Raw genomic sequence first — 13,229 nt, 5'->3', positions numbered from 1 at the left:
CCCATTGCTCAGTCCCTGCTCCTGCCAACCTAGCAGTTCGAAAGCACGGCAAAGTGCAAGTAGATAAATAGGTACCGCTCTGGCGGGAAGGTAAACGGCGTTTCCGTGCACTGCTCTGGTTCATCAGAAGTGGCTTAGTCATGCTAGCCACATGACCCAGAAGCTGTATGCCGGCTCCCTCAGCCAATAAAGCAAGATGAGTGCTGCAACCCCAGAGTCAGCCACGACTGGACCTAACAGTCAGGGGTCCCTTTACCTTTATAGCCTTTGGGCTGCCATTTCATGCATCATGTGTAGTTTGGCCCTCAGCTGGTCTTACTTCTGATGACCACCTCAGCATTGTAACTGAATTATGCTTCTTCTCCCTACATTTTTATATTGCCTTAAAGACACCTGTGCATAAACATGAGTACCTTACTATTGAACTGCAAGCAACCATGTGTGAAAGGTGCATTTTCACTGAATGCTCGGTATAGAATTTTATAAAGAATTCGTGTTTGAGGATGCCTTGGAGCATGAAAGGTAGATTGAGAGGATAACGGTAAAAAAATTGTTTGAGAGGGACACAACAGTGACCTTAATATGGGTGTCTGCTATAGACTTCCAAGAGGACTTGCCTTCCTAAAGCAGATTATCAAAGGTTAAAAAAGGAGAGAGATATATAGCAGTCATGGGAGACTTCAGCTACCCTGATATCCGCTGGAATCCAAACTCTGCCAAGAATGCAAAGTCCAACAAATGCCTCTCTCTTCTTTTTGGCAATCACTCGTAGCCGAGTAAGATTGTCTGCCATAAACACGGCTTAAAAAGTGAGTCTGTAAATAACTGTGGAGGCCAATTCTGGATCCACACATCCTTCTACAGTGGGGACATAGGTTTCCGGGTGGGAGTTGATCATAGTGAGGGTTTGCCAGGCGTGCCTTCCTCTTAGCACGTTTCTCCCTTGTGTCCCGAGTTCAAGTGTCTTCAAAGCCCATGACACCTTTGGTAACGGCTGTTCTCCAACTGGAGTGCTCACAGGCCAGTGTTTCCCAGTTGTCGGTGTTTATACTACATTTTTAAAGATTTGCCTCAAGACAGTCTTTCAACCTCTTTTGTTGACCACCAGCATTACGCTTCCCATTTTTAAGTTTGGTATAGAGTAGTTGCTCTGGAAGACGATCATCACTGTCTTGATGACAATGTCATTTCCCAGAAGGTGGAAGAAGCAACAAGGGGGGTTATCTCTCTTAAAGGTAAAGGTAAAGGAACCCCTGACCATTAAGTCCAGTCGTGGACGACTCTGGGGTTGCGGCGCTCATCTCGCTTTATTTGCCGAGGGAGCTGACGTACAGCTTCCGGGTCATGTGGCCAGCATGACTAAGCCGCTTCTGGCGAACCAGACCAGCGCACGGAAACGCCGTTTACCTTCCCGCCGAAGTGGTACCTATTTATCTACTTGCACTTGGATGTGCTTTTGAACTGCTAGGTTGGCAGGAGCAGGGACCGAGCAACGGGAGCTCACCCCGTCGCGGGGATTCAAACCGCCGACCTTCTGATCGGCAAGCCCTAGGCTCTGACCCGGCCTAACAGAGTAACCTGGTGGCAGGCAGAAGTTCAGCTGGTGCAGCTTCTCCTCGCACTCAAATGCGGTGTAAGAGGAAGCCCCTCCACCTGTTGAAGTTCTGCCACGCGCAGCTGTTTTAAGACACAGAACCTGGCGAAAGGAAGGAAGGGGAACCCAGGTTGTTGTAAAGATTCTTTCCCTCTCCGAGGTTTCCGCGCCCCAGGGCGTGTTCGCGTTGCCGCCCGTGCGCCCAGGGCGAAAAACATGCCCGAGGCTTCCCTGTCCCGCCTTCGTGTTGCCACAGGAATGAGCCCGAGGCTGCTCCTCCCCACGAAGTGTTGGAGACGGAGCCATGGCCGCCTCGCTGCCAGAGGCAAACCCTCTCTCCCCTGATGGGGATCGCTCTCCCGCGCCCGCCTCCTTCGCGCTTCCTTGCCAGGGAGAGGCGCCGGGACGCCGACGGTTCCGCCGAGCAGCCGCCGCCGCCGCCCATCTCTGCGGGCTGCTGCTGAACAGGAAAAGGTAACTCGCCCCCGGCCGGCTCCACTCCGTCTCCCCTTAAGACCCGCATGCTGAGGAGGCGGGAGGCCAGTTGTTTCAGCACCTTGGCCAATGGGGGGATGGTTGTGCGCTCTGTGCATGCCCTGGGACTACTGCACATAGCGCGCGCGCTGCCTGCTGACCGCCGCCTTTCTTTCTGCCCCACGGGAGCCACGGCTAAAGTGAGGCATTTGCAGAAGTCTTTTAGTTAATAAACAAGTTAGGTCAGAAGATCTAGAACTCCAGGCTAGATTTCAGAGAGCTGACTGCCTGGAATGGCTGTGGAAAACTCCTCAACACCCCCCGCCCCCCAATTATTAAATAAACACACAGATTCCATACATTTGCGTGGATGACATTGCTGCATCTAGGCAGTCTTCTCACTTTAGGAAGTGTTCAGCCTAATGTTTACTTGGAAGCAAGCCTCACTAGGTTCAGTGGGACTTTGAGAGTCAGCAAAGTGTGTTTAGGGGTGCATCTTTACGCTGCCACCATGTTAAGGCTTTCTTCTGAGTAGGCATGGATTGCATTGTAAATAAGCCCAGGGAGCATAATAGAGTAAGAAATAAGTCCGCGTTCCATCACCTGTTGATGGACACGCATATAGCAGCTGTCTCTGGGATGGCTGCTGTTGGGCTGAGTGGAAGGAGGCGTATCTGAACCCAGAAAGTAAGAATGAATTGCATTCAAATACATTTGCAAGCTAGCAAGACCTATCCCCTGCAACAGCATACAAACTGATATGCTTAATTTGACCCAACAACACACATACAAACAAAACACACGCAACCTGTCACACCCAGCACCCTCCAGACTCTCACAGCATCAGCAGAATAAAATATCTGTATACATAATGCTGACACAAAAAGCTTTGCACATGAAACTGGGAAACACTGGCCTGCGAGCGCTCCAGTTGAAGAACAGCCTTTACCAAAGGTGTCATGGGCTTTGAAGACACTCGAACTCAGGACGCAAGGGAGAAACGTACTAGGAGGAAGGCACGCTTGGCAAATCCACACCGTGATCAACTCCCACCCAGAAACCAATGTCCCCACTGTGGAAGGACGTGTGGATCCAGAATTGGCCTCCACAGTCACTTGTTGTTAAAACCGTGTTTATGGAAGACAATCTTACTTGGCTACGAGTGATCGTCAAAGAAGAAGAAGACAAGAATGCAATTTCACTGTCTTCCCCTTTCCACCCCTCTTTTCCCATGTCTCTTTTCCAATAGCCTCATATTTCCTATAACGATAATGTCTTACCTCGAATATGACTGTTTTGTTTGACTAATTCAATGACTTGAAAGCAGAGACTCTGTACATTCTGTTATTACCCAGGAAAATCTTAATAAAAACATTTAAAAATACAGCTTTCAGTATGTGCCGTTTTGTTTGTTTGTTTGCGTTCCCATTATCTTAAGCTCTCACCTCGGTAACTTGGAAAAATGTACTTCGGCTTAAATGTCACGTGCATTGCTGCCTGTAGAAGTTTGTTCCCTACCATATTAAATTACCGGTAGTCTCTAATTACAGGTAGTGAAATTCTATGCTTGTTTAACTCAAAAGAAGATCCTGCTGAGTTCACCAATGCTTATTCTAAAGCAATTGTACAGAGGAATGCAGTCTGATTGCCTGACCCCAGCCTTCCTCTTCTCCTTGTTTCTGCAACTGGTAGTTCTTCCCAGGGAATTGCAGCCTGCATGTCAAAGGAATTCTTATGGGACCCCAAAACAGTGTGAAGCTTGCATGCTACTGCTTTGTTACTACTACACCCTGGCTGTGCATTGACACTGGTTCATCAATGCTTTGCTTAATATGAAACTACAGAGGTACCTTGGTTGTCAAACTTAATCCGTTCCAGGAGTCCATTCAACTCCCAGAACTGTTCAAAAACCAAGGCGTGGCTTCCGATTGGCTGCAGGAGCTTCCTGCACTCAATCGAAAGCTGCGTAAGCTGCGTCGGACTTTCGACTTCCAAAAAACGTTTGCAAACCAGAACACTCACTTGCGGGTTTGCGGCACTCGGGAGCCAATTTGTTTGGGAGCCAAGCCGTTCGACAACCAAGGTACCACTGTACTGTCAAAGTTTGTTTGTTTGTTTAATGTACAAATTGCTGAGATGCAAGAATAATGAACAAGTGTTTCACACACTGCCTTTTTTTCTGAATAAGATGGACTAACAAAATGCCAGTTGAAAATAATCTGTTAAATTGAAAGTTTTAAAGTTTGAACACTCTGTAGACTGAAATCAGCTCAATAGTTGGTTTTAGTTAGAAGAATTCGGTGTTTACAGAACTGACAGTAAAACATACTTATTCTGGCAATTTTACCAATATGCAAGGAAGGTGAAGCCTCTTCCCGGGGGAGCGGGGAAGGCTAACAACAAGCAAGAATATAAAAGTATAATTTTTTTTGTTTATTTAACAAAATTTATATAATGCTTGATTGTTAGAAACCTCTAAGCAGTTACAAAAATTCACAATGAAACATTCAAATTACTGATTAAATACAGGTGTTTCAGAATATTCAAAAGATGATTCAATGGTACGCTTTTTCTCTATGGTTTAAATAACTTCCTTATAATTTACCAAGTTAGCACAGGAGCCCTGTATCTTTGTATCTGCCTTATTTAAGTCTGCTTTATCTTCACCTTATTTTAGCCGTTGTATGTACCATTTATTTATCTCGATTAACACTAGGAAATTTTTGCTGCTCTCAATAATTACGGTAGAAACCTTTTTTTAAAAAAATAAAAGTATACTGACATGCAAACCATGATGTCTCTTTTGAGAAAGTGCTAGATAAGAATAAAAATAGATAAATATTGTGTAATCTCTTTACTCCAAAACAGCCAATGCCACACATTTTTTTTTCTTGTGCAGATATATTGAAAGGAGTCAGGCGGTGCAATGGGCAACATTTTACCTGGAGAGGCAGATGAACTTCAAAAGTGACTATTTGTTTAATGTCAGTGATTATTCTAAAAAACAATTTGTGAGTATTTTTTTTTTTATGTTTCATGAGTCCTTAAATCTCTAAAAGCCTGGTTGCTGTGTCTCTTGCTTGCTAGTCATAATCAGTCTGCCATCCTTTTATAATATGAGGATAGTAATACTATCCTGTGCTTCAGTACTCTTGTAAGGAGTACTTAGATCATATATATATGCGAATTGCTTGGAAAACTTGAAATGTCTTCTGTTTATCTGGTGCTGTTATTACTGGGGCAATTCAGAGCTGATTATGGAATACAATCTGGGGTGCAAATGGGCCACATTTTATACCAATACAAGTTTATTTCTATATGAAGAATTCTGTTAGATTTAAATAATGTTCAAATAAAATTATTCCTACATTGTGTGTAGTTGGGGGGGATATAATGAACTGCAGAGCCCTGTTTAGGGAAGTTTTTAATGTTTGAAGTTTTATTCTGTTTTTAGTGTTCTGTTGGGAGCTGCCCACAGTGGCTGGGGAAACCCAGCCTGATGGGTGGGGTGTAAATGATAAACTACAACGTGTTTTCACTTTAAATAGCTTGAAGTTACCAAGCGCATCTCTAGGTTTGAAGTCAGCATGACTCATTACCCTGAATGTTGGATACGTACCCAGAAAAACTGGATTTCCATTCTAGCTTCTGCCATTGACTGACCCAAGTGGCAGATCATGAACTCAGCCTTATTTCCCTACCTGCAAAGTGGAAGTAATGGTGCCAAGTGCTATTTAGGGGATCGTTTCTCAGTTGTGAGCATTTGCGCAGAACATAATATTTTGTAATGTCATGCCCATTCCCTATTGCTGGCTGGCATGCCCCATCCAAAGCACTTATATTTCTGGCAGAGCAAATCAAATGATTTGACACTATTAATATAGCACTTTTATAATGAACATTAACAGATGAGGTGTAATTCTGTTAACATTTTGGGGGTTTTTTTTAAGTGGAAAATGTTGCTTTTGATGAGAAAAATTTATTCAGAAAATTTCTGTCCTTCTCTTAAGTCCAAAGAGTTACAGATTTGCTCTATTTTGATGTTATTATTGTCAGGACTAAGTTCATTACTGGGAGAAGTTAAGGACATCAAGTTTTTATTTGGGGAAAGTGTGATTAGAATAATGTAGGGTGAAACCTAAAATTGGATTTGTTTCTAGTAAACAATGAGCTGGATCCAGAGAGCCCATTACATGAGCAAAAAGAACTTCCAGCTCCATTTGCCACAGCATAAGTGTTACGTTTTTGGTCCTTGTTAAAACCTGTTTTTATTTACTTGGGCTTTGCAATCCACTTGCGCCTCCTCCATTCTAGTTACTGTATATACTACTATTATATTAATCTGTTATTTATTGTTATTTTATGTCTATGCTTTATTTTTATTTAACTTCTATGCTCTTCTATATTGAAAACAAATCTTTAAATGATTTATATCTATTTTTTTATTAAAAACATTTTAAGCAACGCAATTAAACCAAAATAAGGTACAAAAACAACCCCGTAAAAGCAACTCGTAAATATCCAAATACATCAAAATGCAACATAAGTCGTATTTATCAAAAAAATAATAATAGATATTACTGAAAGGCCCTAACATGTAATACAACCAGAAATTCAGGAACCATGCTATCATACCCAGTCACTTAACCACCACTTTTTTTTTGCACCCACCACATCAGTCCACCCAATCAGTTTTCACTTCAATAAAACCCTGAGTATTCAGGAACCAATCATCATGCATATGCAAATAGGTCCACTGAAGAACAATCCAATAAGGGAGCAATATATCTATCTATCTATCTATATATATATATATATATATATATATATATATATATATATATATGCTTTCGTAGATTTTCACGGGTACAGGAATGCAGGTTTTGGTGTCCTCGGGTGTCTTCCCGTGTAAAAGTTGGGGTGTCTAGGCGACGTTTCGACGAGGTCTCACTCGTCATCTTCAGGCTGGTGCTTTCGGCTTCTTGTTACTGGAACAGAGCAGGATCTCAGTGTTTGAGTTCCTATAAATACTGTTGAGGGGGTGTGGTGTATAGCCTCCAATGTTCTGGGCAGAGAGGAAGTTCCCAGGCTAGTGTGCCTTTTCTTCTTTTGTTCCTTAATTACTTGAGGGATATCTTGAGTGATTTCTTGAGTGATATCCTGAGTACCACTTAGGTGGGTCATTAGGTGTGGATTAGTTGCTAAAGTCTTTGTGTCTTGACCTCTTGAACTTTGTGAAGAGTTTTTCTGAGAAGATGGCTGTACTGCACTTAGTTGTGCTCTGGCTTGGCTTCGTGTATAGGGGCGAGCTGTGGTTTTGTGGCCTGTGTCAGCCAGATCTGTGTAGGGATTGCAGGGGGGTGCAGCATCCGGAGGTGCCACCATGGTTTGGCTACTGGATGGTGTCTGTAATTTATCTGTGGAGAGGGTCTGGGTTTGGGTCTGGTGTGGTTGATTGGTGATAGCGTTCTGTGTGCCTCTGGATCTGGTGTCAGTTTTTGTGGGGAGGGCTAATTTCCAGATGTCTGGCAAGCGGGATGTGTCGTCACGCTTGTTCATGTTGTGAGGGTGTTTCTCTATCTCGATGGCTTCCATGATTATTCTCTTGTGGTGATGTTCCATGTTAAAGAGCAATTTGGAATCTGCAAAATTAATTTCGTGTCCTGTTTCTTTCATGTGTTGGAAAAGAGAGGAAGTTTTTTCTTCTTTTTTGACGGCATTCTTGTGTTCTGCGATACGTGCATTTATTCGTCTGTTTGTTTGTCCAATGTACGTGGCTGGGCAGACTTTGCAGGGTATTTCATAGACCCCTTGGTTTTCCAACTGGATTTTATCCTTGGGGTTTCTGAGGATATTGGCTATTTTTTGGTTGGTGCAAAAGGCTGTTTTGATATTGTGTTTATGGAGGATTTTGCTAATTTTATCTGTAGTGCCCTTGATATATATATATGACTCATTTCTACCTCACCTGGAACAATACAAACATTGTCTCCTCATTTCTCACCTAAGGAGACTTGAGTCTTTCCCTACTTGTGGAGAGTTGAGCACATCCGCCAAGCACACCTTTGACTCCTGGGGAGCACCCCTGTCAAGCTAACAAAAACAAAACAAATCTCTCTTAGAGAGCAAGAATGCTCCAAGAACAATAGTTTTTAAAAAGACATGATCCCATAGGCTGAAACTGGATGGTGCTCTCAGGATCTCCAAGGGGTCTAGGCTAATTGTGGGATCATGTTTGCTACAGACAGAGCAATTTTGCTCTCAAAAGTGTTTCACAAATCTTTCACAGCAGGCTTTAGTTCTAGGCATGCTTGTTTGGGTATGATCTTTGTTAAATTCAGTGGGTTTTACTTCTAAGAAATGCAGAGGTCTATTATATATGTGGAATACATTCTTGAAGAATTATGTCTGTATGTTGTAACCCATTTTTAGAAAACAGTCAAACCAATACAAATATAGAGTTGAAAGAGATACCCATGACTGCAATGAATGCCTTTATACGGTCTGTATAAGTAACTAGGGAATAGCTAGGCTACAGTCAATGAAAGGGCTATTGGATAATGTGTACATTTTCTTTGTGTAGCCAAAGAAAGGTTCTGAAAAGCTTAAGCGTCTGTTACATATTTGTCCAAACCAAAGAAGGCAGGAAGACATTCTAAAGGTGAGAGAGAAGAAATTCTTTGTACTGTCATCATATGATAATATTGATACTAGTCATTTTCGTGGTATTATTTTATTATTTTAATTGCACATTATTTTGCGATATTTTAGTTGAATGACAGGCTGAAAATGCAAATAATAAATGAATAAATAAAATATTTGAAGCATTAATATGGAAAGGCATGTGCTGAATTTATCATCTTATATTTGTAAGTAATTATTGCTTTTGTGTAAATATTTAGCCACAGTACTGCATTTTGTTTACAATACTTTTTTTTAAAAAAAGTTCTTTCTCATTTTGCCCCCAAATCCCCAAATAGGTTGCTGTCGTTTTAACAAAAGTTTGGTCAATGTTAAAAGAACAAAGAGTTCCCGCACCCAATAGCAGCTGATAACACATACATCCTGGCAGTGGTAAACCAATTACAGGATCAGGAATTGGTTAAGTAGTTGCAATCTGACAACCATTTTGTACATTAAAGATAATAATAGAGTGGTACCTTGGTTCTCGAACTTAATCCATTCTGGGAGTCTGTTCGACTCCAGAAATGATTCGAAAACCAAGGCACGGCTTCTGATTGGCTGCAGGAGCTTCCTGCACTCAGTTGGAAGCCACATGTCAGGAAACTGCCATCGGAAGAACAGGTGGCGGAAGGGCTCCAGGAGAATAGGAGAGACTCTGCAGCAGAAGAGGGAACCAGTAGGGGGGGAGCAGGAGCTCCAAAGGGAAAGGAAGCGGAGGAGAGGCTCTGGGACACTTCCAGTGAGAACAGTGAAGAGGTATCAAGGCCCCCTTTAGGAACCCCCACCCCTCGCCGGAAACTGTCACGCAGGGAATCCAGGAGACGTGTTTCCGTTAAGCAGCTTTTATGCTGGAAGCGTTTCCGCAGACACCCACTGTCGGATTCTACCAGCGACTGACGGAGCCATGCCAAAGGGCTCCGCTCAAGGCAGAGCTTTGCTACGCTGAGCAAACTCTGAGGGACCAACCCTTTTACGCACAAGTAGCTCATTGTCCCATCACACCACATCATGCATTTGGCTTCTGAAAACCATTCGCAAACTGGAACGCTCACTTCTGGGTCTGCAGCATTCAGGAGCCAATTTGTATGGGAGCCTAGGCGTTCAGGAACAAAGGTACCACTGTATAGCCAGTGGGATCAAAATCTTTGTTGTTGTTGTTGTTTAGTCGTTTAGTTGTGTCCGACTTTTCATGACCCCATGGACCAGAGCACGCCAGGCACTCCTGTCTTCTGCTGCCTCCTGAAGTTTGGTCAAATTCATGCTGGTAGCTTCAAGAACACTGTCCAACCATCTCGCCCTCTGTCGTCCCCTTCTCCTTGTGCCCTCCATCTTTCCCAACATCAGGGTCTTTTCCAGGGAGTCTTCTCTTCTCATGAGGTGGCCAAAGTATTGGAGCCTCAGCTTCACGATCTGTCCTTCCAGTGAGCACTCAGGGCTGATTTCCTTAAGAATGGAGAGGTTTGATCTTCTTGCAGTCCATGGGACTCTCAGGAGTCTCCTCCAGCACCATAATCCAAAAGCATCAATTCTTCGGCGATCAGCCTTCTTTATGGTCCAGCTCTCACTTCCATACATCACTACTGGGAAAACCATGGCTTTAACTATACGGACCTTTGTTGGCAAGGTGATGTCTCTATCAAAATCTTACATCTACATAAATGTGCTTAGGAATGCAGACCTAAAATCAGCATCCTGCAGGACCAGCTTCCAAAGTAGTATGTCATGACAGAGAACCACTTGGGCTGCATACTTATGTTAGAGACACTAGAAAACATAGTCCTCTTGAGAAAGGTAAGAGATAGTCTTTAGTCAAAAGCAGCCTTTAGTTATTTCTGTTTCTAACAGAGAGTCTCCAGTGTTTGTCTAATATAGATTAGCGATGAAAAAATTTAATAAGTGGTGGGCGTCTTTCCATCCTCTAAGGGCTTTTATGGGGAAGTTATAGTTTTAGCTCTTCCTCCATAAGCAAGCTGCACAATCACCTGTCACATACTAATGTATAAAGAAACATTTTGTTAGCTATCTGTAAAATAAACAGGCTTTTAGAGCTCATAGATTTTTTTTTTGTTTAAGTGTTTCAGTATGAAAAGCTTTTTTGTGAACGCAAGTCTCATTGCAAGGCATCTGACAAATATTGACAAAACTTTCTACCTCTTAATGTTGCGTAACAAAGTGTTGCTTTGTTTATTAAGGCAGCAATCAGCAACCTAGGATGTCTTTTTGCATCTGATCCTATGCCAGATATGTATTTCTTTGACTCATTAAACATGTTTTATATAAGTAGTTGTGCGTACCTTTATCAGTAATAACAAAACAAACCATACAACAACTGATAGTTGCTAATGCAGTTATTTAGATTTTTTCTAAAATTGTATAACAACAACAACAACAACAATTTATTATTAATACCCCACCCATCTGGCTGGGTTTCCCCAGCCACTTGTAAACCAGTTGCCCACTGCCACTTCCTTTCCACCCTATTCATATCTCAAATGTGCCCTTAAGACAGGATTTGTGAGGAAAGAGACAATGGGGAGGTTTCCCACTTTGACCTTGCAGAGAAAACATTTGCTCAGTTTAGGAATCAAAATGGTTCCAGTCTTCCTGTGCTGATCTATGTACGTGCTTGGTTGGTACGCTTATGAACATTACCATATATCTAAGACCTCAACATTCCTATCACACCAGGCAGGGCCAGCACAAGACAGTTTGGCACATGAGGCAAACCACAAAGAACCACAAAGAGGGTAGAAGGGAGGGGAATGAAGCTCTTCATTAGGAACAGGGTGTGTGGGAAGTGAAGATCTACATGGGATGTGTTCCTTGGAGGCTAGATCTGCTGCCCCTGTTGCCCCACCTTGCCTCATGGGAGCGGTGGCGTAGCGTGGGTTGTCAGCACCCGGGGCAAGGCAAGTAATTTGCGCCCCCTAACCCATGGATTTGCGCCCCCTAACCCTAACCCCCAGATGTTGCGCTCGGTGCGGCCGGCCCCCCCTGCCCCCCCACGCTACGCCACTGCATGGGAGGGCCAGCCCTGCTCCCAGGTCCAGGAGGCAAGCAGAAGTGAGAAGAGGGATAGAGTGGATTGCGTAATTAGTTGCAAGGCTGGACAGATTTTAACCTTGGTTTCTGCCTGGTTTTACCATCATGTGAAAGACAAAAATCCCATGACTGCAAACATGGAGCAGGAATTCTAACAGTTAGATGTATACTAAGTGATCTTTTTTTGCTTATCACATTGTGATATTCCTTGAAAGAAGGAAATGTGAGCCCTACTATACCCCACAAATTATTAAGCGACCTCCGGAGTTCAGAAACGATATTTTAAACAGAGCATAGGGGATGACACTAATGGCTTTACTACGTGACTCAACACCAGCTTCTTACCCCTTTCCATTAACAATCTTGTAGCACAGAGTTAGAGAGAATGTTATAAACTATAGTTAAGGGGGAAAGGTGTTAGTAGCCTACGGTCAATAGAAAAAGGAGATGTGAAAAACAAGTATATTTAGCCAGGCAGGCTGAGCTGGCGGGAGACATGGACAGCTGTTTTGGCACATGAAAGTAGAATCTCAGTGAATTGGAGACGATGTTATTGAAAAGATTTTGGCAGGCAGAAATAAAAGAGCGGTGACATGGGTTTGAATGATAAAGGGATCACTGTACATATGACTGGTCCTTGCCACATTAAAACCAGTGGTTTTGGTGAGCTGTGTAAGGATTTGACAGCTCAGTATCTTCTGGGGGACAAATCTGGAACTTCAGCTCATTTAAATTTGATGTGTTTGCATATTCTATAATTCTGCCTCAGCGTCCCCTGTCAATGGACGTACCCGATATTCCTTTATTCTACATAAATGCTGTGAGGATAAATTGTGTGATCCAAAGATAAAAGAGAATACCACCATTTGGGACAGTAGTGTGGGCAGATAGGATCTTTAACAGCTGTATAGAAAAGATAATTTGAGCAGGTGTAACTTATATGATGGTGGACTGCAGAGTCCAGTAATGACCAGGACACTGAGTCAGAGATTATAGTGCTACCAGCTGAGCACAGTTTATGTTGGTGATTAGCTGTGGGTTAAACCACAGAGCCTTGGACTTGCCGATCAGAAGGTCGGCGGTTCGAATCCCCGCGACGGGGTGAGCTCCCGTTGTTCAGTCCCTGCTCCTGCCAACCTAGCAGTTCAAAAGCACGTCAAAGTGCAAGTAGATAAATAGGTACCACTCCGGCGGGAAGGTAAATGGCGTTTCCGTACGCTGCTCTGGTTCGCCAGAAGTGGCTTAGTCATGTTGGCCCCATGACCTGGAAGCTGTACGCTGGCTCCTTCGGCCACTAAAGTGAGATGAGCGCCGCAACTCCAGAGTCGGCCCCGACTGGACCTAATGGTCAGGGGTCCCTTTACCTTTTAAACCTGAGCTGGCTGGCAGAACACTGAACTATACCCCACAGCAATAGCACTGAAAGAACTAGAAC

The 13,229-nt window shown here is 43.3% G+C and overlaps 2 protein-coding genes across 3 annotated transcripts in view; one reads left to right on the top strand and one right to left on the bottom strand.

The window, feature by feature from the left end:
* Positions 1 to 13,229, bottom strand: part of EXOC1L (exocyst complex component 1 like) — a gene marked incomplete at its 5' end in the record, with an annotated part of 113,497 nt that overhangs the window by 9,972 nt on the left and 90,296 nt on the right. The window lies entirely within an intron of this gene.
* Positions 1,899 to 13,229, top strand: part of LOC309377265 (cyclic nucleotide-binding domain-containing protein 2-like) — a gene marked incomplete at its 5' end in the record, with an annotated part of 37,815 nt that continues 26,484 nt past the window's right edge. Inside the window, 3 exons of the mRNA XM_081924253.1 lie at positions 1,899 to 2,068; positions 4,968 to 5,079; positions 8,652 to 8,729. Coding sequence (XP_081780379.1) covers positions 1,899 to 2,068; positions 4,968 to 5,079; positions 8,652 to 8,729 — 360 coding nt within the window. The remainder of the gene's footprint in view (positions 2,069 to 4,967; positions 5,080 to 8,651; positions 8,730 to 13,229) is intronic.

This window comes from Podarcis melisellensis, assembly GCF_964234715.1.
Source record: "Podarcis melisellensis genome assembly, chromosome: 9".
NCBI lineage: Eukaryota > Metazoa > Chordata > Lepidosauria > Squamata > Lacertidae > Podarcis > Podarcis melisellensis.
This window is presented reverse-complemented; position numbering and strand designations above follow the sequence as displayed.